The sequence below is a fragment of the Neoarius graeffei genome, chromosome 28 (genome assembly GCF_027579695.1).
Source record: "Neoarius graeffei isolate fNeoGra1 chromosome 28, fNeoGra1.pri, whole genome shotgun sequence".
NCBI classification, from domain to species: domain Eukaryota; kingdom Metazoa; phylum Chordata; class Actinopteri; order Siluriformes; family Ariidae; genus Neoarius; species Neoarius graeffei.
Window position 1 is genome coordinate 12,108,987 of NC_083596.1, and position 27,403 is coordinate 12,136,389.

At 42.7% G+C, this 27,403-nt stretch overlaps 1 protein-coding gene across 6 annotated transcripts in view; it reads left to right on the top strand.

The window, feature by feature from the left end:
- LOC132875645 (mediator of RNA polymerase II transcription subunit 13-like) overlaps positions 1-27,403 on the top strand; it is a 232,009-nt gene that overhangs the window by 176,876 nt on the left and 27,730 nt on the right. For 2 of the 6 annotated variants that reach the window (XM_060912571.1, XM_060912573.1), the window contains exons 6-15: positions 2,110-2,301; positions 5,323-5,487; positions 11,933-12,080; positions 19,739-19,843; positions 22,092-22,757; positions 22,840-23,047; positions 24,638-24,740; positions 24,819-24,943; positions 25,608-25,710; positions 25,860-26,080. In XM_060912571.1, coding sequence (XP_060768554.1) covers positions 2,110-2,301; positions 5,323-5,487; positions 11,933-12,080; positions 19,739-19,843; positions 22,092-22,757; positions 22,840-23,047; positions 24,638-24,740; positions 24,819-24,943; positions 25,608-25,710; positions 25,860-26,080 — 2,036 coding nt within the window. The remainder of the gene's footprint in view (positions 1-2,109; positions 2,302-5,322; positions 5,488-11,932; positions 12,081-19,738; positions 19,844-22,091; positions 22,758-22,839; positions 23,048-24,637; positions 24,741-24,818; positions 24,944-25,607; positions 25,711-25,859; positions 26,081-27,403) is intronic. The other 4 variants (XM_060912574.1, XM_060912572.1, XM_060912575.1 and 1 more) reach the window with 4 other exon arrangements.

Here is a 27,403-nt window from a genome sequence, read left to right on the forward strand (position 1 = left end):
ATCTCATACCCCACCTTTAATAAATGAAACCTGCTAGAAAGGAATAGAACGCATGTTTTTATTCCATCGAAAAAGTGTCCTGTATGTATAATAATTAATAATATTGTCCCTTTAGAGTTCACAATAAAGGTGTGTAGAGCGTATTACATGTTAATAGGTGAAACTGCTTGTCTCAAGGTCCGATGTTTTTTTTTTTTAATGGAAAAATATGAGAAACACTTAGAGGGCTGTAAGAGTACTCGTATTCGATGAGTGTTCAGTCAGCTTATGCTTTGAACTGAGGAAACAAGCACTTAAATTAATCATTAAACATTAGCATTGTTTCATTCATTCACAAAAAAATCTAAATGGCAGATTAAAAGCCTGATAAAATAGCCAGAGCTGTAGTTGAGCCCAAGGGGCAGCACGGTGGTGCAGTGGTTCGCACTGTCGCCTCACGGCAAGAAGGTTCTAGGTTCAAACTTCATGGCTGACAGGGGTCTTTCTGCAAGGAGTTTTGAGTGTTCTCCCCGTGTCTGCTCCGGTTTTCCTCCCACAGTTCAAAGATATGCAGATTAGGTAAAAATACCCAGCCACTGGGGTTACACAAGCCAGTGCATACTTAGTGCTGGTCCCAAGCCCAGATAGATTGGGGAGGGTTGCATCGGGAAAGGCATCCGGTGTAAAAACCTATGCCAAGTCAAATATGCGGAACATGATGATCCGCTGTGGCGACTCCTAATGGGAGCAGCCAAAAGAAGAAGAAGAAAGAAACTGTAGTTGAGTCCAAGACAAGTCCAAGACCAGCACTAGTCAAGAGTTCAAAGAGGTTCAAGTCCAAAAGACAATGAGTTTTGACAGGCCCGTTCTAGACATCCATCCATTATCTGTAGCCGCTTATCCTGTTCTACAGGGTCACAGGCAAGCTGGAGCTTATCCCAGCTGACTATGGGTGAGATACACCCTGGACAAGTCACTAGGTCATCGCAGGGCTGACATACAGTACAGAGACAAACAACCATTCACACCTACACAGTCAATTTAGAGCCACCAATTAGCCTAACCTGCATGTCTTTGGGGGAAACTGGAGCAAACCCATGCAGACACGGGGAGATCGTGCAAACTCCACACATGCCCCTTTTCCACCAAAGCAGTTCCAGGGCTGGTTTGGGGCCAGTGCTTAGTTTGGAACCGGGTTTTCTGTTTCCACTGACAAAGAACTGGCTCTGGGGCCAGAAAAAACTGGTTCCAGGCTAGCACCAACTCTCTGCTGGGCCAGAGGAAAGAACCGCTTACGTCAGCGGGGGGGCAGAGTTGTTAAGACCAACAACAATAACAAGACCGCGAAAGATCGCCATTTTTAAGCGACGAGAAGCAGCAGCTGTACAAATGCGAAGTCATCCATTATTATTATTATTGTTGTTGTTGTTGCTGCTGCTGCTTCTACCGTGTTGTTTTTGCTTTGATATTCGCGCCAAGGTTTATGTAAACGTAGCGCCATAACTGACGTATACAGCGACGTAATGACGTGGCTCCGCTTAGCACTGCGAACTATGGAAAAGCAAACTGGTTCTCAGCTGGCTCGCAAGTTGAACGAGTTGTGAACCAGCACCAGCACTGGCCCCGAACCAGCCCTGGAACTGATTTGGTGGAAAAGGGGTAACAGAAAGGCCCTCGTTAGCCACTGGGCTCGAACCCAGAACCTTCTTGCTCTAAGGCAACAGTGCTAACCACTACACCACTGTACAACTCCTGTTCTAGACATATTTTGAATTAATTCAACCAGTGCCCGGTTTCTGAACAAGCGCTCTTACTTAATCATTTTGTTTTGAAGGAAGAGTTACTTGAGAAAAAAAACCCAGCATATTTTTTAAAGGCAGATGGATTTGGTTGAGACCAGCTAGAATAATTGGCAAGACCGAGACAATGTCCAAGACTGAGACAAGTTCGAGTGCAAATATGAATGAGTCCAAGACAAATCAGAGACAGTAGGACAAATAGTACTTGCTTCTTCACAAGTAAGAAGCTAACTAGCTCTTGTAAATTAGAAAAAAAAAAGCAAACACAATAATCCTAGCATTTTAACATGTTCATTTATTATGTTTATTTGTCTGTGTCTCTGTCTTGCAGTGATCCTGAGTCCTTACGGATTGGGTGGCACTCTGACAGGCCAGGCGTTTAAGATGAGTGATCCGGCGGTACGGAAGCTGATGGAAGAGTGGAGCTACTTTTACCCAATGGTGCTGAAACACAGCAGGGGCGAGCAAGACAGCGACCTCAACTACGACCCCCACAGCCATGTCGCTCTGGAGGTCATCGTGGGTGAGTGGCTCCACCTAGACAAATTAAACACTCAGTCTAAGCAGATTCGTGTGATCAGGAGGAACAAAAACATCTTTGAAAAGCCTGGTCTTTAATTGAGTCGAAGGAAGCATTGACTCTGTACTGAAAGTTGTTTATAATTGTTGGTACTGCTGTACAACACTGGTACCAGTAGGGGTGTGGCTAGGAGTACTGTTATTTGCTGATTGGTTATACATCCCACTCAGCAAGCAGCAATGATAACTTAATGTACAGTGGGGCAAAAAAGTATTTAGTCAGTCACCAATTGTGCAAGTTCTCCCACTTAAAAAGATGAGAGAGGCCTGTAATTTTCATCATAGGTACACTTCAACTATGAGAGACAGAATGAGAAAAAAAAAATCCAGAAAATCACATTGTCTGATTTTTAAAGAATTTATTTGCAAATTATGGTGGAAAATAAGCATTTGGTCAATAAAAAAAGTTCATCTCAATACTTTGTTATATACCCTTTGTTGGCAATGACAGAGGTCAAACATTTTCTGTAAGTCTTCACAAGGTTTTCACACACTGTTGCTGGTATTTTGGCCCATTCCTCCATGCAGATCTCCTCTAGAGCAGTGATGTTTTGGGGCTGTCGCTGGGCAACACGGACTTTCAACTCCCTCCAAAGATTTTCTATGGGGTTGAGATCTGGAGACTGGCTAGGCCACTCCAGGACCTTGAAATGCTTCTTACGAAGCCACTCCTTCGTTGCCTGGGCGGTGTGTTTGGGATCATTGTCATGCTGAAAGACCCAGCCACGTTTCATCTTCAACGCCCTTGCTGATGGAAGGAGGTTTTCACTCAAAATCTCACGATACATGGCCCCATTCATTCTTTCCTTTACACGGATCAGTCGTCCTGGTCCCTTTGCAGAAAAACAGCCCCAAAGCATGATGTTTCCACCCCCATGCTTCACAGTAGGTATGGTGTTCTTTGGATGCAACTCAGCATTCTTTCTCCTCCAAACACGACAAGTTGAGTTTTTACCAAAAAGTTCTATTTTCGTTTCATCTGACCATATGACATTCTCCCAGTCCTCTTCTGGATCATCCAAACGCTCTCTAGCAAACTTCAGACGGGCCTGGACATGTACTGGCTTAAGCAGGGGGACATGTCTGGCACTGCAGGATTTGAGTCCCTGGCGGCGTAGTGTGTTACTGATGGTAGCCTTTGTTACTTTGGTCCCAGCTCTTTGCAGGTCATTCACTAGGTCCCCCCGTGTGGTTCTGGGATTTTTGCTCACCGTTCTGGTGATCATTTTGAGCCCACGGGTGAGATCTTGCATGGAGCCCCAGATCGAGGGAGATTATCAGTGGTCTTGTATGTCTTCCATTTTCTAATAATTGCTCCCACAGTTGATTTCTTCACACCAAGCTGCTTACCTATTGCAGATTCAGTCTTCCCAGCCTGGTGCAGGTCTACAGTTTTGTTTCTGGTGTCCTTTGACAGCTCTTTGGTCTTGGCTATAGTGGAGTTTGGAGTGTGACTGTTTGAGGTTGTGGACAGGTGTCTTTTATACTGATAACGAGTTCAAACAGGTGCCATTAATACAGGTAACGAGTGGAGGACAGAGGAGCCTCTTAAAGAAGAAGTTACAGGTCTGTGAGAGCCAGAAATCTTGCTTGTTTGTAGGTGACCAAATACTTATTTTACCGAGGAATTTACCAATTAATTCATTAAAAATCCTACAATGTGATTTCCTGGATTCTTTCCCCCCATTCTGTCTCTCATAGTTGAAGTGTACCTATGATGAAAATTACAGGCCTCTCTCATCTTTTTAAGTGGGAGAACTTGCACAATTGGTGGCTGACTAAATACTTTTTTGCCGCACTGTATATCCAACTTAGCTTTGGTAATAGTCATGTATCAAGTATCAGTAATCAAGAAATCATTTTAAAAATATGATTGTATTCAAAAAGCTTTAATTATTCATTATTTAAATAATATTGGCTGGTGTTGAGTGGTATATCAGATATATTCCATTCAGCTAGCATGATACTGAACGAGTCGAAGACGAAGTAGCTGAATGGACTATATCTGATATATTATGAAAAAAGCCAGCCAATATTATTATTATTATTATTATACACACACATTCCTTTCAGGTGTTCAATACATCTTTCTCTTTCTAAATTCGCTCAAAATCTTCCATATTTAACGAAGCAAACCTGGCAGCCATATTTGTTTGTTTACAAATTGTCACAGTCACTCACTAGCACGGACGTTTTACGTCTCCGACATGTGTCGTCATGTTGTCTTGACAACCGTGCAATATCGTAAACCATATTCAACGCTTATTCTCCATTGGGTAGAGTGATGTAATATTACACGTAGGATAAGCGATATGCGAACAATGTTGCATGCCATCAAACCGGAATGAAACCTGCTAGAAGGGAATAGAACAAATGTTTTTATTCCATCGAAAAAGTGTCCTGTATGTATAATAATCATGATGAAGGCGTAGTAAATGAAATTTAATACCTGCCCTTCAGTCGTATCAATTTCACACCTCCATCCCAAAAATGAATATTTTATAGACAGCACCCTGTACTTTGTACTTTTCATTACATATTTGTTCAATTCACAACCTGGCCAAGACTTGCTGTTTTGCTCATGTGAAAGAAAGCAGCCTTCTCGAGAGTCTGTTACTAAATTCGCTTGCACTATTATCTGTGCGTGCTTTCTTATGCAAACCTGTCGTGAATCAGAGTCTCAGTGTTGTTCATTCTAAGCAAGCAGCTGTTCCTGTTTTTATCAAAGGACAGGCTTTTAATCGTGTGTGGGTGCAGTTTTGTTTAACCTTTTAAATGAGATAAGGACTGATGTCTTCTGTTTCAGTTGCCTTCAACTTAAACTAATATTAAGAAATTCAATTTACAACATTGACACAGGCTGCTACGTTTCATATTAGCAGCAGTATTTGAATTTCTCAGATCAACTTGTTCAAACAACTTTTTCTGTCTTTCATATAAAATGTGCTCGCTTGTCCCGCTACAGGTGGTGTGAGGATGATCTACCCTGCAGTCTTTGTGCTCATTGCCCAAGCCGATCTGCCTGTGGAACAGCCTCCTCCTGCCCAGGGAGCGCAAAGTGGCGCTCGAGACTCATCAAACTGCGGCATTCCCCTCACCCCTCCCACGTCCCCAGAGCAGCCCTGCTCCGGTAACACACACACAGTCAATTGGACATAAAAACTCAAGACAAATCACATCATCATGTTTTTATGCATTTAAATAGTGGTGAGCAATATCACAAAAATATCTTATCACCATACTTTTAAACGTCTTACAATCAGTCATTTCTGTGATACACAATATGTATCAGGACTTACAGATTTTCTAACAAACTACTAGAACGGTGGCTACACTTATCGACAGTCCATAATTATCGACACCTTTTCAGATTTACCAATAAAAAACAATTTTACAAAAGGTGAGTTTCAGTTATAACAATTATTATTGGTTAATTAATCAACCGGAAGACCTGCCTCGCCCTTTGATCTTGTCGTCTGATGACACAGCTCGTTGCTGGAGATGGAATTTTTTTTAGCACGATCAGCAATTTGAGAAAAACCCGGATGTTATCATCATGGTGGAAAGATCATGGACATATTTTTACTGATCAAATTCACCGATATTTCATGATCTCCTTGTTGAGACCTGCTTTGTTTCTTACTCTTTCATTTGACAGTCGCCATTTCGTATCTAAACGCGCGTTTGAGAAGTCATGTGAGGTGTCGATAATAGTGATCACTTTCACCAGTGTCCAGCATTATCGACACCCTGTGGGATTGAGTGACATTTACAACTGTTATGGATCGATCTTTGTGTAACATTGTTGAAGTAGATGAAGTGCTTTAAAAAAAATAAAAGTGTTGTGATTTATAATTCTTTTTCTGATTTATAACAGAATGGAATGTTGATAGAGTATTTGGAATCCGATTGCAATAAATAGAATTAGACCAGAATTAAATTCCTAGCGTATAAAAAAATGACATGCTTGAAATATTCAGATTTTTCTATTCCATTCAGAATTTTTTTTTTTGCAGTTTGTTGTAAATATCTACCACATATTACAATATCAGTCGACATTTTATATTTTGGTTCGAGGAATGACATGCGACCTTTGACCTGGATTTTCATGTGGTTACAATGTCAATTCCCTGACATTTATTGACATTTATTGGTAAACGACAAAACTAGAAATTAATACAAACAACAACGAATGATTAACAAAATGTGATCTACAAAAATACTTAGAAAGTAGGTAGAAAGTGGAACAAAAAGATTTTCTGACGCAGGTTAAACATCAGTTCATTTGTTTACAAACATTAGAATTACTTCCTCATTTACGTAAGCACCGACATTGACATATTTATATAGAATATATTTAGTACTAAATATAAGTCTGCGTAAAACAAATTTTAAATAAAAACTATATTTTGTTAACTTAATACCACATACCGATTATTTTTTAAAATAAATAATCATCTGGATGTCGATAATTGTGGAACGGTGTCGATAATTGTGGAACGGTGTGACGTGATCTGATACGCTAAGTAATCGGGAATCAACTCATTTTTTTCCAGTGAAAGTTTGAGTAATTATTCATGCACAATTTACGTTTTTAAAGTTTTTTCTACTTTTGCAACAGGCAAAAGATCGTTAAGGTGTCGATAATTGTAGCTGCTGCTCTAGCAGAAAGTGTTGTATTTTAAAAATCATATCAAAACTTACTTTTATGTAATTATAAAAAAAAACCCCACAATGATTTAACAATGAGAAGAAGCCCAAAATAATAATAAAAAAAAAAACCAATACAATTTTAACATCTAATCTATGACTGTGTTAAGGTCATTGTAGGTTAAAAAATATGGAGCTGAGGACGGGGTAATATTCTGAGAGGAAAAAACCCTCAGTGTCTGAGATTACAAAGTCACAAATTTACAAGAAAATAAACTTGGAAAAAATAGTGTTTTTTTTGTTTTTTTTGGTCAAGGAACCACATCACTTCACTTTGCAAGGTTGGATCGACGTCATTACACCACAGATGCCAAAGTTATATGAAATGCAGTCTTTCCTGTTTGATAGCACAGTATAAAAAAAAAAATCGCTAAGAGATTTTCTACTACATTTCTCAGAATGCACTGCAGCCAGGAAGCTGGGAAGCATGAGAGGGTTTTTTTTTTTTCCCCTTGTAAATTTGTGACTTCTTAATCTTGGAATTTCTGAGTTATTTTCCTTACAAATTTATGACTTTATAATCTCTGAGAATATCTGAGTTTTCTTCTCATAAATGTACAACTTTAAACTCAGAAATTATGACTTTTTTTTATCAGAATATTAGCCCCTCTTCATCTTTTTTTTTAACCTACAATGGTCCTAATACGCTATTATAATAATCAGCTGGTTCCTAAGAGTTTTTTTTTATTCTTATCAACAAAAAGTGCTTTTATCTGTCACAAAGTATTTTGTGCCATAATTTATCACAATATGGCTATTATATTGTCTTATACCACAACATATTGAATGCTTGATTCTGATTGATGATTGGAGTTTTAAAAAGTGTATGGTTGTTAATATGGTGAAGATTTCTGTGAGGAGACATTTATTTAACATTTGTAGGCAGAGTCTCCAATCTCCAGTCTCACCCTGTGTCCAAAATCGCTCCCTACTCACTATATAGGGCACTATACCGGTATAGTGAGGACGCCATTTTGTAGTGCTGTCCAAAACCTTAGTGAGGATTATTTACACCCTATGTAGGGCACTCAAAGTATCCCACAATGCATCACGAAAAGTAGTGTACAATAATGGTCACTAACCAAAGCAATAAATCCCATCATGCATTGCGGTCGTGCTGAAAGAAATCAAATTAAAAGTCTTAAACTTGATTTAATAAAAGGCAGCGGCAAAGAAGAAAGTATTCAGCCTTGATTTAAAAGAACTGAAAGATGCAGGTACTTTGTATTGATTAATGTTGGAAATGCGCTCAGGATAATATGGATTTATCACAAAAATACCCGCATGTATTTATTATTTTGAAAACCCACCAGCCGACTGATCTGGCACGTTTTAATTGTGCGGCAGTAATGACGTAAATACCAGCGCGACGGACTAGTGTCCGAAAGCGTTTTTTCATTTTACCAATGAGCTCACTGTATAGTCCTCTATAGAGTAATTCCCTATGTAGGGAGTAGTGAACGAGTGAGCGATTTCAGACACAGGGTCAGTCTCGGTAATTTGTAGCAGTCAGAGATAAAGCTATAACTTTACGTTTTCAGGATAGTTTTGTTTTATTAACTTAAAGAGAGGAAAACAGGAGAGACTCGTATTTTATAATACAAGTAATAACATGAGCTAACTCATTTCACATACAATACGAGTCAAAAGTTTGGACACAGGATTTTCTGTACTTTGTATTTTCTACATTGTAGAACAATACTGAAGACATCAAAACTATGAAATAACAGATATGGTATTATGTGGTAAACAAAAAAGTGTTAAAATACTAAATACGTTTCATATTTTAGATTCTACAAACTAGCCAGCGTTTACCTTGATGACACTTTGCACACTATTGTCATTATCTTAACCAGCTTTATGAGGTAATCACCTGGAATGCTTTTCAATTAACAGGTGTGTCTCGTCAAAGTTAATTAGTGGACGAGTTTCTTGCCTTAATGCGTTTAAGAATAAATAGTAAATAATAAAAATACAGTAAATACTACAACTGTAGTCATCCATATTATGTCAAGAACCGCTCAACTCAGTAAAGAGAAACGACATCCATCATTATTTTAAGACATGAAGAAGAGTCTTTTAATTCATAAAAAAGTAAATATTGAATTCAAAGGTGTGTCTAAACTTTTGACTGGTTATGAGTAGCACGCTGTGTGAGCACAATCGCTATCAGGCACGTTAAAATGTAAATAATTTTTCTAGAATTTCACCAAAACTCATTGAATTTTCAGCATTGTAAGAGAACTCCCTCAAGTATTATTCAGCAAAACCCCAGAATGATAGCACAAATCTAGAATTTTTAACAGAATTTTAGTTCTTAAAATTTAACATAATTATGGACGTCACGCGTAACATTTACACCCGTGAAAAATCTCTTTGAATGCTGTTTTCAAAGTTTTGATCAAATATTCTCTATAATAAAAAATCGCTTAAATATTATAAACACACAGTCTTTTAATGTATCAAAAAATAATTTTGATAAAGCAAGGAAATTCGGAAGAAAATTTGTTTTTTCTTTTGCTTGTTGTGCGCGTCACGCTACCAAAATCTAACTAACCCCTTCACGAACAATTCCAACTTTCATGGACTTGTAGCGCGAATAAACCTTTCAAAAAATATATATAAAATACTTCTCACCCAGTAAATTAGAATCCTGGTGATTTATATCCTCATAGCTTCAGTAGATCTAGAGATTTAGTGAATCCCAAACGCTGTGAAACACGCCAGCCATCTATGGTGAGAAGTGCTGCTGTAGTTGAGAAACTCTCATTTCTCCTGCTTCCAACTAACTCCGTGACCCAGACCAAAATAACAATGTCACGCTCATCACTTAAGGATGATTTATGCCAAGTTTCACGGAAAAATACAGCGAAATAAACTTGCTAGAAGCATTTTTCAAAATCCCAAACATTATGAAACATTTCTTGTAGGGTTTCAGGTTACAAATTTCGAGAATAGAGAAATTACGGCGCAAAAGTTTGCCACTAAACTCGCGAAAATACTCCATCCTAGCGACTTTCACAACCGAACTAGGCTACATGACGGTCCGTGACCACCCAGGAATGTTCTAGAAGGTACGCTTCTAGGCACGTGCGATCGAGAAAGACGCCACGTGAAGGTAGTAAAGGTAGTATTTCCACTGTCTTATGACGTTTTTGCTTGTTTTAGCGCGATAAACAGTGCATTATGGGTAATCATTAAAATGCTGATTTCAAGGTTAAAATGGGTAAAAACAACTAATTTATATAGATATTGTAAAAATTGTGCCTAATAGTTATTTCAGTACATAAAATCAAAACCTGAATTTTTAATTTTTTTCCCTATGTTACACCATTGTGCATCTATAGCATGCTACTCATCTGGTACTAAATGGATAAAGAGCACAGTGTCATTCAATAATGCATAAAATAAATTAGCAGTTAGTAAATTGTTGTGGTATAAAAGGAATTGCTATTTCTTTACAGATTGCCTTTCGCTTGTGTTAATATTCTGTAAAATCTGAATAGACATTGTCTTGGATTTAATGAAGGACTCATAACAGCGAGTTAGTAAACGTGCTTGAGCTTTCCCGTTTAGAGAGACTAATCATTAGGTGGGCTGAAGACACCGATCAGCTCTTTAAATTCCCACATAGATCCGCTCTTAACGAGTGCATTTCCTCTAGTCCCAGCCTCATTACCTTTCACCTCTGCAGTCTGAATGTAATCATGCTTAGTGTGCATTTCCTGTTAATGGCTTCAATAATGACCCACTAGCCCACATTATTACCAACTAGAAGCCATTATTAACCTTACAGTTTCCAGTGTGTATGATAGTACACACTGTATGTACACACTGATCTCCAGAAACTGTAATCCCTTGTAATGCTAATTATTTGATAATCATCTCGTTCCAGCCTTAAAGGGATGACATGTGATTAAGCTATATGCCTAAACTTTGTAAGACAGACAATCTTGATTATTGTTGTTTGTAGAATTAGGATGTTTCAGCGCTTAAAACGAGACGGCCTTTCGATTTCATAAAATCGGTGAAATTTAGTTCCCTCTGAAATTTGGTCATTGTGATATATGTTTATTTCTGTAATATCTCATAAAATATCAAGCCATTCTGTGGCTGGGAAGTTATTTAATGTGAGCGGATTCCCGAGCAAATAATATGCGTGAAATCGCTAGCTTCACACAGTCAAGCAGACAGAGGAAGTCCGTGTGTGTGCGCAGGTTTCCCTTTGAGCGTGCATTGACAGTTCCATCATTCTGTCGTTAAATGCTGACCGACTGATACTTATTAGTTTGGTCCTGCGTTTCCTTTCCTTCGTATATAACATAACGTCTTTTCTTCTCGCTTTCTTTCCATTACTGTAGTCGGTCTTTCACATTTAATTCACACACTCACGTCCTCCATTTTTCTCTCCTGTTTCAAATTTGTATCCCACAATGCCTTGCGCGAACAGGGAAAGCCCACTATGTCACGCATGACATAGTATCTTGAATTGGGTCATGGTGAAGCAGGAAAAAATAGCGGAGAATTTAGGGCCACGTGGCCTTAAATTCATTAATTGTTCTTTAAAAAAAAACTAATGAAATTGGAAGTCTGTGATTCGAATTCAGGCCACTAAACAAGAATAATTGGGTGTCGGTGAAAATTCTTTTTATGACCTACACTTGAAAAGTCTGAAAGGCGGTCTAGCTTTAAGTGTCAGTGATTGAAACCGATAAGCTTAAGATAGTTACTTTTACAAGTACTGTACTGTTGTTGAATTGATCTACTCGAGTGGGAGGAGCAAGGGCAAATTGTTGTCATGCCTGAAACCAAATAAATTGTGAATGTTGTATCATGCAATTTTTTTAATTTGTGTACTTTTCTAGGTGACAGCGGCTTTCAGACCGCAGTCTCTAGCGTGAGTAGTCAAGAGAGCGGAGCCACCCACAGCCCCAAGCATTCGGAGAAAAAGCTCAGTAATCAGATGGTCCATCAAGCATGGAAGGAATGCTACATGAACCAATTACAGCGCAAGTATGTCTGCTCAAGCATGTCATCTGTTTTTCCCATGTAGCATGTGCAGCAACTTTTAGTACGTAATCAAAGTAGTAATTGAAAATACAGACAGATTCCTGCCCACCTTGTCTACTTCCAACTAGGACATCAAATTTTGCTTTTGTGCCACTGGTAGATGCAGTAGTACCTTCGTAAAGTTTTTGCAAGCTTGCTATGAGATGTTTTGCTCCTGTTCGTATTGTAAGGATTGCGAAGAGAAAATTCCTGGGAACATGGTCATGTGCCGCAGTCAGGTCAATATACACTGCAATTAAGGGTCCACCATATTTTTCAATAACATTCTTATAGGATGTTATAATAGGAAATACTAGATACATTTGATAACATTCAGAATAATTTCTCTTAAGGTTTTGTGCAGTCAAGGCATGATGTAAGCTTTAGGAAGCAATATCACAGTTTTGTCATGCAGTTTTAAAGGAGAACTGAAGGCAAATTTTTTACTATCAAAATTCTATTTATCTCATTTTACTAAATATATGAATGCATTTTTGATCGCTATTTTGTCGCTGCTATAGCAAGTTATGAGTGTCTGAAATATGCTATATAATATAATCAGTCCATATGTCGAAGCGATGGCCGTAAACGAGATTCGTTGCGACCTGTACGAGACATCGTAGGACGGAAGTAAAACGTACAGCGGAAATCAAAGTGACCAACATCTGCCAACGTTGTCAAAAGACGCGCGCGCCTTCTTTCGAATGCTGACGTGATCAAGCCAGAAGTTTTGTTTGTTTTGATAGCAATCAGGAAAGTTTGAAAAAAGTAGGCAATAATCATCATTTAAACTCGTTTTTGTGCAATATTTCGTTTGGAAAACAGTTTTCAAAATGGCAGCACTGACACCTGGCTGACACTTCAGGTTTCGAAGTCTCACACAAGTCTCGTGAAGATCGCGCGGATAAGCGACGCCTGCCGTGGACCAAACAAACTAAATTCAACATGGCTAAAAACCGAATAGGCCGATAAGTATAATATTTAATTGCAATTAGTTGCCAATGCAAGTCACGATATAAGGTTACTCAAACCGAAAACGTAATTGAAGAACACGTTAATTAAGAAATAAAGCAAGTTTAAAAATGACTTCAGTTCCCCTTTAATGTTTCAGGTTCAGTTTTATTTATTTACTTTTCTGGTCGAAAGACCTGAAGGGGGATTATGTCATGGCGATTTCCGTCCGTCCGTCCATCCTAGGAAGGATACTCACCTTCTGAAATTAATTCCTCTCACAGTTTTTGGAGGAATTTCACGAAACTCAACAGGATTCTTTGTTATATGTCAGTAATACGCATATTGTAATTTTGTTAAATTCGGTCACATTTTACCAGAGTTCAGAAGATTAACAAAATTATACTTTGACAATTTCATGAGAGTGTGTTTTCCTTCTGAAATCAACTCCTCTCACAATTTGTGGAGGAATTTCACCAAACTTGGCAAAAGGCTTTGTTATATGACAGTTATATACATATTGAAATTCCGTTTAATTTGGGCAGATTTTACGGGAGTTATGCCCTTCATTATTAACAAACTTGTTGTAGGACTTTGAGCGGGTGGGTGGAGCACAGAAGTACGGCAGGCCAGAACTGAGTTACCAAAACTCTTTATTGTGACACTTTTCAGTCGACCACAAACTCCCAGCCACACAGACACGCACACACACACATCAGTCGTCTGGTTGGGGAGAAAGCTCCCTTCCTCTGCTCTCTCTCTCTCCTTTTATAGGGCGCGGCCACTGGGAAGACACACAAACACAGGTTAACTAACATCAGGTGTAGTGATTCTGCCACTTACCTTCCCTGACTCCGCCCTCCGTTCACAGACTGATGCTTGACCACGCCCCCGTTGCCACATACCCCCACCGCCCGACTCAGGCCGGGGAGCCATCCAGCCTGCAGCCGACTCCCCCCCCCTTGACGGGAGAGGAAGTCCACCATGACCATCTGCGCCCCCGGCCTGTGGATCACCTTGAAGTTAAAGGGCTGGAGTGCCAGATACCAATGGATGATCCACGTGTTGGCGTCCTTCATGCGGTGGAGCCACTGGAGGGGCGTGTGGTCCGAACAGAGGGTGAAAGGACATCCCAGTAGGTAGTAGCAGAGGGCGAGGACCGCCCACTTGATGGCAAGGCACTCTTTCTCTATAGTGCTTTAGCGGCCCTCACGCACCGACAGCTTTCTGCTGATGTAGAGCATGGGATGATCCTCCCCCTCCACCTCCTGGGACAAAACAGCCCCCAGCCCCCTGTCCGATGCATCCGTCTGCAAAACAAAGGGGAGAGTGAAGTCAGGGGAGTGTAACAGTGGCCCCCTGCACAGTGCAGCCTTTACCTCAGAGAAAGCCCGCTGGCATTGCTCCGTCCACTGGACCGGATCTGGTGACCCCTTTTTAGTGAGATCAGTCAGCGGGCTGGTGACATCCGAATAATTAGGTATAAACCTACGATAGTAGCCAGCCAGCCCCAGGAACTGTCTCACCCCCTTTTTGGTCTTGGGCCTCGGACAGGCCGCAATCACTGCTGTCTTATTAATTTGGGAACGCACCTGCCCATTGCCCAAGTGGAAGCCCAGATACCGTACTTCCACCCGCCCAATTGCACACTTCTTCAGGTTGGCTGTGAGACTCGCTCACCTCAGTGACCTAAGGATGGCCTTTAGATGTTGCAAATGCCTCTGCCAGTCATTACTATAGATCAGGGGTGTTCAAATTGATCCATAAAGGGCCGTGTGGCTGCAGGTTTTCATTCCAGCCATGCAGCAGCACCCTGATTTGGCTTATTCAATCAACTGACACACCCACCCTTTAATCAAGGGTGGGTGTGGCTGCAAGTATTTGACTGTGTGAAGACAGTTCAGTTGATTGAATGAGCCAAGTCAGGTGTGCTGCTGCATGGCTGGAATGAAAACCTGCAGCCACACGGCCCTTTATGGATCAATTTGAACACCCCTGCTATAGATTATAATGTCATCCAGGTATGCGGCCGCATAGGTGGCGTGGGGGCGGAGGACCCTATCCATAAGCCGCTGGAACGTAGCGGGCGCCCCAAACAGCCCAAAAGGAAGTGTGACAAACTGGTTTAAGCCAAACGGTGTGGAAAAGGCCATTTTCTCTTGGGATAATGGAGTCAAGGGGATCTGCCAATATCCCTTTGTCAAATCCAGTGTCGAATAAAAACGAGCCGTGCCTAGTTGATCAAGCAACTCGTCAATACGAGGCATTGGATACGCATCGAAATTACACACCGCACTGACTTTTCTATAGTGTACACAGAACCTGACCGACCCGCCGGCCTTGGGAACCAAGACTACCGGGCTGCTCCAGTCACTGTGGGACTCCTCGACAATGCCCATGTCGAGCATGGCCACGAGTTCTTCCCGAACCACCTTTTTCTTGTGTTCGGGCAGCCTGTAAGGGCGGCTGCGCACTACCACCCCCGGGGGTGTCTCAATGTGGTGTTCTATGAGGTGGGTGCGGCCGGGCAGGGGTGAGAACACATCCGAAAATTCGGCTTGCAACTGGGCGACCTCCGTGAGTTGGGTTGAGGAGAGGTGGTCTCCATAGGGGACTGGAGTGGTGGTCAATGTTCCTTTTTGAACCTCCGGCCCCAGCTCCGCCTTCTCTGGAACCAACGACACCAACGCCACGGGGACCTCCTCGTTCCAAAGTTTTAGCAGATAGAGGTGGTAAATCTGTAACGCCCCACCCCTGTCCGTTCGCCTCACCTCATAGTCGACGTCCCCGACTCGCCGTGTGACCTCAAAGGGTCCTTGCCACTTGGGGATCAATTTGGAGCTCAACGTAGGCAACAGCACGAGTACTTTATCTCCCAGTGCGAACTCCCTAAGGCGCGTGCCCCTGTCATACAGGCGGACTTGCTGTTCTTGGGCCTGCCGCAAATTCTCCTGGGTTAGGTGTGTGAGTGTATGGAGTTTTGCGCGCAGGTCAATAACGTATTGAATTTCGTTTTTGCTCGTTGAAGGTCCCTCCTCCCAGTTTTCCCGCAGTACATCTAGAATGCCCCGCAGTTTATGCCCATATAATAATTCGAACAGGGAGAACCCCGTGGAGGCTTGTGGGACCTCTCGCACTGTGAATAACAGGGATTTGAGCCATTTATCCAAGTTGCGTGCATCCTCACTTACTATTTTTTTAATTATATTTTTGAGGGTGCGATTAAACCATTCTACTAAACCGTCTGTTTGTGGGTGATAAACGCTGGTGTGGATCGGCTTAATTCCCAGTAACCCATACAGTTCACGCAGTGTGTGTGACATAAACGTAGTGCCTTGATCAGTCAGAATCTCTTTGAGGATTCTGACTCGGGAGATGACGTGGAAGAGTGCTTCCGCAATACTACGTGCTGAGATATTACGAAGAGGCACTGCTTCCGGGTATCGTGTTGCATAGTCCACCAGAACTAAAATAAAGCGATACCCTCGTGTTTACCGATCTAATGGCCCGACGAGATCCATCCCAATTCTTTCGAACAGGGTCTCGATTAATGGCAGAGGGCGCAAAGGCGCTTTTGGAATGGCCGCTGGATTTACTAACTGGCATTCGCGGCACGCTGTACACCACCTACGGACATCGCTGCGAATCCCTGGCCAATAGAACCGGGCCATTATTCGGGCTAGTGTCTTATCCTGCCCCAAGTGTCCAGCCATGGGATTAAAGTCAGCCGCCTGGAATACTAATTCCCGGCGGCTCTTTGGGATCAAAAGTTGTGTAATCGTTTCCTTAGTCTGAGTGTCCTGAGTCACTCGGTATAATCTATCCTTCATAATGGAGAAATAGGGGAAGGACAGGGTGGCGTTTGGCTGGAGCATTTGACCATCGATTACTCTAACTTGGTCAAACGCATGCCGCAGAGTCTCGTCTCGTGTCTGCTCTAATGGGAAATCCGCGAGGGATTCCCCGAGAGACGGAGGAGGACCCTGCTGCTCCTCACTCTGACGCAGAGATGATGTAGACGGCTCTGTGACAGCTGCTCCCGCCAGTGCCACACCGGGACCTCCCCCTGCTGAACTACGGCAGGACCCACTCTTCACTAAATGAGTCATTAACTCCCGAAACCCCAGCCAATCAGTCCCCAAAATTATTGAGTGGGTAAGGCGAGGATTAACTGCCGCCTTTACACAAAATTTTTCCCCTCGAAATAGAATGTAGACCGACACTAAAGGGTAGTTGTGAACATCCCCATGCACACACAACACCTTCACCAATTGTGCTCCCCCCAATGCCTCATCTTGCACCAGGCTTTGGTGGATGGAGGTCTGATTACAGCCAGAGTCCACCAAAGCCTGATACGTATCCCCTTGGACACTCCCTGGTATGCGATACGCTCCGGCCTGATCGAGGGCGGTTCCTGGCGAGTCGGGGATCCGGACCACCGCGCCCACCTCCATTGCCGAGCACTGATGCTGGAGGTGCCCCGGCTCCCCGCAGCGCCAGCAAACCAGCCTGGGCTCTCTCTCTGCACCAGCGCTCTGGGGCTCACTCACCTGGGGGGGGGGAGACAGACACGGAAGCGGGAAACGGGAGGGCACCGCGGGTGCGGCGGGCCGGCTGGGGTGGAGCCGGCCCCCACCTCCACAGTGGGGGAACGGGGCGAGGACGAGACACAGAACGGGAGGGGGAGAGAGAGAGAGGAGAAGAGGAGATCTGCGATCCTGCCATGGGAACAGCCGCCAAATGATCCTCCGCCAACTTGATGGCCTGATCCAGCGACGCCGGGCGATGGCACTGGACCCACTCCGTGGTCCCTTCGGGAAGTCGGGCGATGAACTGCTCCAGTGCCACCAGATCGACAATTCCTTTGGCGTTGCGGTTGTCAGCCCTCAGCCACCACCGGCAGGCGTCCCGGAGTTGCTGGCCAAACACGAATGGGCGGCCGACCTCCTCTTGGCGTAGAGCGTGGAAGCGCTGGCATTGTTGTTCTGGGATGTGCCCCACATGCTGGAGGACGGCCTGGCGCAGGTCCGCGTAGACCAGCCGGCTGTCGGCGGGGAGCTGTAGCGCGGCCAGCTGCGCCTTGCCCATTAGCAGGGGAAGGAGGCGCGCTGCACACTGTTCCACTGGCCAGCCCCAGGCCTCTGCTGCTTGCTCGAAGAGCGCTAAGAAGCCCTCGGGGTCGTCATGCAGGCCCATCTTCGTTAGGGTGAGGTGGGGAGGGCCCGTGATGGTGGAGATGGTGGACCCTGCCGACGCGAGGAGGTGCCGGAATGCCTGACGATCTTCCTGTTGCGCCAGCACCAGGGCCTCGAACCTTTGCGCTTACTCCTTTCGGAGGGTGACCAGCGCCCGGTGCTGGCTTTGTTGGGCCGTGGCGAGAGCGTGGATCAGGTCCGCGAAGGGGGAGGACTCCATGGGGCTGTTCTCCTCTGTGCTCCTTCAGCACCACTGTAGGACTTTGAGCGGGTGGTTGGAGCACAGAAGTACGGCAGGCCAGAACTGAGTTACCAAAACTCTTTATTGTGACACTTTTCAGTCGACCACAAACTCCCAGCCACACAGACACGCACACACACATCAGTCATCTGGTTGGGGAGAAAGCTCCCTTCCTCTGCTCTCTCTCTCCTTTTATAGGGCGCGGTCACTGGGAAGACACACAAACACAGGTTAACTAACATCAGGTGTAGTGATTCTGCCACTTACCTTCCCTGACTCCGCCCTCCATTCACAGACCGACGCTTGACCACACCCCCGCTGCCACACTTGTACTTTGGCAATTTCATCAAGGTGTGCTTACTTTCTGAAATCAACTTCCCTCACAATTTTTATTATCCCCCGCTGGCCGAAAGGCCTGAACGGGGATTATGTCGTGGCGATTTCTGTCCGTCCATCCTAGGAAGGATACTCACCTTCTGAAATCAACTCCTCTCACAATTTTTGGAGGAATTTCATGAAACTCAACAGGATTCTTTGTTATATGTCGGTAATACGCATATTGCAATTTCATTCAATTCAGTCGCATTTTACCAGAGTTATGGCAGAGTTGCCAGCGGGGGGATATTGTGCTCTCAGAGCTCTCTTGTTGTTGTATTTTGGCACCATTTTACTCAATTCACACAGACATTCTCTATTTTCAGACAAATTAAAATATTGGCACACTTTAAAACATTACAACAAACTCATTGTTGTGGGACATGTGGTAATGGAACACACATTTTAACATCAAATACACTTTATTTTATGTTGAAGAAAAGAAACGTATACATTTCCAGCAGTATTTTATTATTTACGCCCACAGTCTGTAGAGGACTTCTCCTCCTTTCTACTGGTACAGTAAGACAGGAAATGGACAGAGGTATTCAGGAAGAGTATGGATAGGCTTAGATTAGTTCTTGAGCTATTGTCCAACCTCATAAATTAGTGTTATACTGTGCCTAAAACATGCCAGGACTATAGAAATCCCTGCTTAATGGTGAGCAAACAAGGCAGATTTCAAGTACACAATGACAAATTCCAGTCAGCATGTCCAGGAATGTGGAAAGCTGAAAGGACATATTTCATTTACTGTTTGTGCCTTTTCATCTTTCATGCAAGTGTTGCTTTAGTGATATATTTATATAATGCTCCATAAATATACACCAGAATGCGTCTCTCCTCTTGCCTCGACACAGATGCAATCTGTCGAACGGTGTGGTGCCAAAGAAGGAAGTAACAAGCGAAGTAGCAGTGTGGGATTTCACTGACCCGGGGGAGAGAGCCCCATGCAGCTGTAACAGGTGGGCAGTCTTCCTCACCTGCTCTGTGGTCTTCCTCATCCCGCTGTTAAATTTGGCATGCCACCAGATTCAGATCTACTCCACTTCATTTGTGGTGATGAGTTTCTTCTTGAATTGGTTGCTCTCAACTGCAGTATAAAACATGACCAAATGACTGACTGACTGCTTTATTTCGAAGTCAAGTAATGCAAAAACATTTGTTTTAAAATCAACAGCCCCTCCACAATTGACATTTGATGAATTAAAGCAAGTAGCCTCTCCCCATTATGTCTAACAAGGTTAGAGGAATTTGGATCTTCCTTAATGTAGAACGTTTTTTATAGTTATAATAAAGCAAGGCATTATGTGTACTGTAGAACACTATTCCAGAGTTTAGCGGTGAAGAAAAACCTCTTCCACGGGCTGGCTGGGAGTGAGCCTCAAAACTAACAACTGAGTGCAGTGCTCATAATGGGATATTTAACAGTTATTCCACGAAATCGAGTCGTACATGAGCTGATAGCTGATGAGGCACGTAGCACCGAGTTGGCTATAAGCCATGTACGACTTGATTTCGTGGAATAACTATTTTATTCTGTCCACATTGACTGGATTTTGAGAAAAAGAGCATTTTTATTTTCATTTTTTGCAAATTTGATAAATAAAAACTTTTTACAAAACGCCCGACAAAATAATTTCCACTTAGAATGTAAACAAACCGGCGAAATGACAGTAGCAATTTGTGAAAAATGCTATAATAATAATAATAATTTTGAAAAATTAAAAAAAACTATATTTTGTTGCTTTTTTGCATTTTTGGGGGGGCGGTTTCTGAGTAGAAATTTAATTTCGTCATCGGTTGGTTCAGCAACACATTCCGCCATTTTCTTCTTCTTTTGGGGTATTTTGGCAATTGGCAAACCAACTTAAATGTGCATTACTGCTACCAACTGGGCTGGAGTGTGGAACAGGAGATACTGGGGGAAAATATTATTTTAGCTATTTCTGTTCCTTTTAAATACTTAATAACAAAATGATATATGGCCACACGGTGGTGTAGTGGTTAGCACTGTTGCCTTACAGCAAGAAGGTTCTGGGATCAAGCCCAGTGGCCAACAGGGGCCTTTCTGTGCGGAGTTTGCATGTTCTCCCCGTGTCCGTGTGGGTTTCCTCCGGGTGCTCTGGTTTCCACCACAGTCCAAAGACATGCAGGTTAGGTTAACTGGTGACTCTAAATTGACCGTAGGTGTGAATGTGAGTGTGAATGGGTGTCTGTGTCAGCCCTACGATGACCTGGCGACTTGTCCAGGGTGTACCCCGCCTTTCGCCTGTGGTCAGCTGGGATAGGCTCCAGCTTGCCTGCGACCCTGTAGAACAGGATAAGTGGTTATGGATTATATATGTACGTATGTATGGTACAGTATATGAGCTGATAGCCTAGCAGAGTAGCCAATCAGAGTGTGCAATCGCTCATATCCACTGAATATATATATATATATATATATATATATATATATATATATATATATATATGGTGTCCCACAACCATTTTTGTGTTGATTGGTGCCATTATCTTGCACAAAACTTCTATGGGCAAGTTTTAACCTCCTGGCAGAGCCAACCAGGTCTAGAGCTACAATATTCTGCATAATTATTAATGTCATTTGTCTTCACAAGAGCCCTGGACAAGTGGCTACAAAACAGTGCCAAAGCATCAGTGAGTCAATACAGTTTGCGAGCCAATTTTCACCATATATACCAAAAGTTCATCATATGGCCCAAAGGTTTGGTCTCATCTAATCACAATGCAATTCCATTTGTACTTCCAGTGTCATTTGGGGAAGATTTGGTCACAACATTTTGTGGGTTGCCATACCAGTAAATGCATCTTTTGTGCAACCCTTCCAGTAAGGTCATCGTTTCTGCAAGTGTGTTAATAAAGACATGAGTTACTCTTTGGATTTTCTACAGGATAATGGTGGCTCAATGGTTAAAGCTCTGCAATACTGAGTAGAAGGTTTGGGGTTCAAGTCCCTAAGCTACAACTGTTGGGGCCTTGAGCAGAGCCCTTAACCCTCTCTGTTCCAGGGGTTCTGTATCATGATTGACTCTGTGCTCTGACCCCAGCTTCCTAACAAGCTGAGATATGCAAAGAAAAGAATTTCACAGTGCTGTCTATGTGACAAACAAAGGCTTCTTCTTCTAACAATATGTCTCCCTATTGGTGCAGATTTGTACACCATGACCTCCTGTTTTTTTCCTCTTGAAGGTTGAGGCAGCAGTCGAAGCAGCAGCAGCAGCAGCAAGCAAACGGCTTCTCTGCCAATTCCCAGCCCAGTACCAACTCCTCTTCCTCTTCCAGCTCTTCCTCCTTATCCTCCTCTTTACCCCCACCTTCAACACCTAAAAGCAAGACTGCCGACAAAGCAGACAAGTCTGACAAGGTGCCCAAAAGGGCAGCCATAACCCCCTTCCACCACCGTCTCTCTGTAGACCAGCAGCCATGCCCAGAACAGGACACACCTCCCGGACCTCAACTGGTACTCGCAGCCTTGGACACTTCTCTGGATACATTGCCTGGCTGCAAGTACCCTAAGCCAATGTTCACTGGCAGGAAAGGGCCCGAGTCTCTCCTCCATTCTCCAGTATCACCACTACCACCTACACTAAGCCCACACCCTAGGGTACAGGACCCAGAGGTTATGGAGGCACCCATGGATGTTTCCCAATGCCTAGAGGGCACACCTGTGCCTACAGCCCCAGAAATGAGTGATACTGCTCTGTATACAGCCTCTCTAGCACCCAGAGAAGCCACCGGGGGTTGGTGGAAGAGTTACAGGACTCCCAGGGTAGACAAAGCTGAATTCAAGCCACCAGAATTGCCCTGTGATATGGTAGAGATCAAAGCTGAGGGTGAAGGAACTGCCTTGAAAAGGTATATATGCACGCACATACATGATTTAGTGCTTTGTGTTTAGAACTACTGCAGACATCAATGACCTTGTTTTTGTCTCCAGTTTTTTTGCACAGACGCACAAGAGGTTTAAGATCTCAGAAGAGCGGCTCCAGGAGCACATGAGCACTCTCGGGTTCCTCCAGCAGCCGGGAGTTGAAGGGCTTGGGGAAGCTGGAGAAGATCCCTATGACTTCAAGGAAGGGGACATCGAGTACAGCTTCCCCACCTCCAAACGACTGAAGAGCCGAGATCCGAGTCGGAAATCAAAGGTCAGGAGGGTCTGTTTGTGGGTTTTAGGAAAAGACAAAGTTTACAATGTAGATAATAAAAACAGAAAAATAAATGTATACCCAAAAAAGGTCCAATATTAAATCCTTTTATTTATGTTGACTAAAGTCAATGTTATATTTGGTGAGTAGCTACAGGAGCAGAATTGTTTATATACCTAACCGAGATAATTTCTTTTAAAATCGATATCCACTAGGGGGCAGGTGAGAGCATTAACATCCCTGATTAGCATGTTTCCATTTTCATGGTTATGTTTTAAATATGTCACTATGATGCTAGTGCTAAAAATTGTACCGCAGCCAGCCAGCAGGGGCGCTATACCTGTAGTGGCTTCACTTTTGAGAGGTGATAAGCTGTCAATTTTTTTTTTTTTTTACAGACCTTGATGTTTACTATTTGAGAACATCCTAATCATAAAGACCCGGCCCTACAATACCGATAACTATAACTACAACTACAACTATAATGATAACTATAAATAAATAAGTCCCCTGCAGTTTATGTGGTTGGTGCTCACACCAGACCGATAGCGATACCTATAGCCCAGGCCTGGGTTTATCCGTATCGGTGTGATTGCTTCTGGAGCCATTTTTCCAGGCCTGGACCTGATCCGATAAAACATCTGACCAATCAGGTAATTGTTTACATGTGACGTTGTCTGAGCACGTGCTATTTTCTCCGGGCTTCTTTGTACATCCTTGTTGCATCATGAAGTCACGGAATACGGATTCACGGAAAATTAAAAAAAAAAAAAAATCACGGATCGTTTATTCACGTTTATGTGATTTTCCATGAAATATCTATAGTAAATTAATAAAGTAAACATATAAATGCAGGTAAGGTATTTTAATTCTGAATTTCAGCTATCCAAACATTTAATTGTTTTAGACTTCTTAATTTTTTATCCATAATGCATTATCCGTATGAAATCGGTAACCAATCTGTAATATACTGAAACGTCCGTGACCAATCTGTAAATTATTAGCATCTGTATTAAAATCCGTAACCACTCTGTATTTTGTATCCTTTTTTATTATATTTCTGTAGTCTGTGACCTATCCGTATTATATCCACCACTGGAGTGTGGTGGAGCCCAAGCTGTACAGTATGACCCGGAATAACGTGCTATTACTTGGAAAAAACGTCCATGACTTTTCCTAAGTTGCATGCAGTTATTTCCCTGAGTGGCAGGACCAAGCGATATCATAGTTGGGATTATAGTTATGGTGTTTCTGCTCCAGACTGGAACTACATTCAGGCTACATACAGTCATAGCTGTAGTTATAGGTAAAGTTATAGTTATTGGTGTTGTGGGACCGGGCCCTTAGTATGTATAACAGACTTTCGGTGGGTTTGAAGCCTATATTTATTATTGATACCTGTGATTGTTTTGTACATCTAGCAAGTAACAGTGTACATTATTTTTCTTCATCAATAAATGATTTTGTAATAAAAAAACAGCAATAGCAAAATATATATATACTATATTCCATGCAATTTTTATGTTATGATAGAATTTTTTTCATGATCCGACGCAGATGTACATTTGTCATTTGTTAAAGTTTAGATAGCTGGAATGTGTGTGTGTTTCTAAGGGAGAGGAAGTCAATGGCAACAGTGCAGTCCCTGAAGGGAAAGATGCCATGTCCATTTTCAGCTCCGCTCCTAAATTTGGTGAGTCTGCAGTCTACAGTTTATCTATGCATAATTCAGGAGCTGCAGACACTCTCACTGAAGGCTGTATTGTTCCAGCAGAGGAACTGGCTCAGGACGAGTCTGGGGGAAAGGCCAACCCGCCTCTGACCAGAGAGAAAGATCTGATAGTACTCATATCTGATTTGGAAAACATCTTTGGGGAGGAGGAAGATGATCTAGGGGTGAGTGACTGCCTAGAATATCAATATTATAGGGCCCTGAAATAAATAGCCACGAATAAAATCTGCTATTTATTAGCTTCTGTGTTAGTTTAACTACACCAAGTTATTGGAAAGTACATCAACAAATGAGTAGCTTAATTACTTTCATGATAGTGTGCAGGGTTTAGGGGCGTGAATGGAAGTCATGTGATCATGAGGTCAGTATTGTGACAGCTGTAGTATGAAGCTGTCTGTGTCTATGTGCCAGCCCTGCGATGACCTGGCGACTTGTCCAGGGTGTACCCCACCTCTCGCCCATAGTCAGCTGGGATAGGCTCCAGCTTGCCTGCGACCCTGTAGAACAGGATAAAGCGGCTACAGATAATGGATGGATGGATGGATGGATAGTCTGAAGCTTCAGGAGTTGCAGACATGGACATGACAATTACTCATGTAGCGTTTGTGTCATTTTGGTTACCAGTTACATTCTTCAAGGTTTGAGTGCGCTATGGTTTATGCTATTGTTTATTTTTAATAAATCTCATCAAGCTAATAATACATTTTAATGTAAATGTCTGTTTAGTAACTTTATTTTTGGGGTTTCTGATAAAACAAATAAGTCCCAAATGTTATTTACGAAAAGACTGGAAGATTCTTAATCCTGTCCAATTTTTCTTCTTTTCAGACCACTTTTCCTAATCATCAGCAGCCATCCAAGACTGTGGTGCCAGGAGCTGAAGAGCGCCCCCTGGGGATTGATGGGAGAGTAGCAGTGCCATATCCCTCAAGTATGTCATGTTCGGAGGTCGTTTTTAAGGCATGACACAATAAAACTAAAGCCACAATACGAGTCCACTGTTCTAATAGTATAGACAGTGGACTTGTGAAAAGCGATTGTCTTTTTCTTGGCTTATACGCTCTCTCTTGCTCATCTCAGCAGTAGCAGAGCTGCAGCGGATGTTCCCCACTCCTCCATCTCTGGAGCAGCACCCAGCATTCTCACCAATCACAACCTACCGAGACACTCCCAGCCAAGAAACCCCAGCACCCTCAGCAGGACACGAGCATCCCCTCAACACACACACCAACAGCCAGCTTAGTGACTTCAGGTCTGAGATGGACGAGAGTGTGACAAGCCCCAAAGCAGAGGACATACGGGTGTGTATATGGCCTTGAGGAATTAAAAAAAAAAAAGCCACACACAACTAATACACCTTTATGATCTCTTAATGAAGTGTGCTTCATAAGAATTACACATAAGGAATAAAACATGATGAGACTTGACAAGTTTCCAAAATGTTTGATTACATTACAGGCATTTAGCAGACGCTCTTATCCAGAGTGATGTACAATATACCCACAGCAGCAGTTGGGGGTTAGGTGCCTTGCTCAAGGGTACTTCAGCCATTCCTACTGGTCCAGGGAATTGAACCCTTTGCGACCTTTTGGTCCCAAAGCTGCTTCTCTAACCATTAGGCCATGGCTTCCCATTTTATATTATTTTTATTCCAATAATATCACAGTAATTTGCATACAATTGAAAAAAAAAAGACTAAAAATTAGTGCTGTCAAGCGATTAAAATATTTAATCACGATTAATGTCGCGACTGTCATAGTTAACTCGCGATTAATCGCAATTTAATCACACATTTTTGTCACATGAAAAACCATTGTAATTCTCTTATCAGCATAAAAAAGTGAATGGGCTTGCTTTGTACCAATGTTTTTTTTTTTTTTATTGCAGAGCATAACACATCTTGTCACAGCCACTGACATCCATAACTTCCATATTAGATGAGAAAACCAAGGGATGAAAAATAAAGTGCATATCACTGTGAAAATAAAAAAATGTTTTATTTTACTCTTCATTAGTTTCTTTTGAAAAGAAGTATTTGCCATAAAAGAAGAAAAAAACAGATAACAAAAATAAAAACATTCATCATACATTCAGGCGGCACGGTGGTGTAGTGGTTAGCGCTGTCGCCTCACAGCAAGAAGGTCCTGGGTTCGAGCCCCGGGGCTGGCGAGGGCCTTTCTGTGTGGAGTTTGCATGTTCTCCCCGTGTCTGCGTGGGTTTCCTCCGGGTGCTCCGGTTTCCCCCACAGTCCAAAGACATGCAGGTTAGGTTAACTGGTGACTCTAAATTGACCGTAGGTGTGAATGGTTGTCTGTGTCTATGTGTCAGCCCTGTGATAACCTGGTGACTTGTCCAGGGTGTCTTTCACCCGTAGTCAGCTGGGATAGGCTCCAGCTTGCCTGTGACCCTGTAGAAGGATAAAGCGGCTAGAGATAATGAGATGAGATCATAGTGTGGCGCTGTATTATCTAATTCTCACTGCTTATAACTCTACACCTACCCGGTGGAGATGAGCTGGGAAACTGAAGGAACAGTATTGAAAAGTATTTTTCCAGTCTCACCTGTGAAAGGTAATCCCATGTGATCTCGTTTGGACAGTAAACCTGTTGGTACAGTTAAACGCA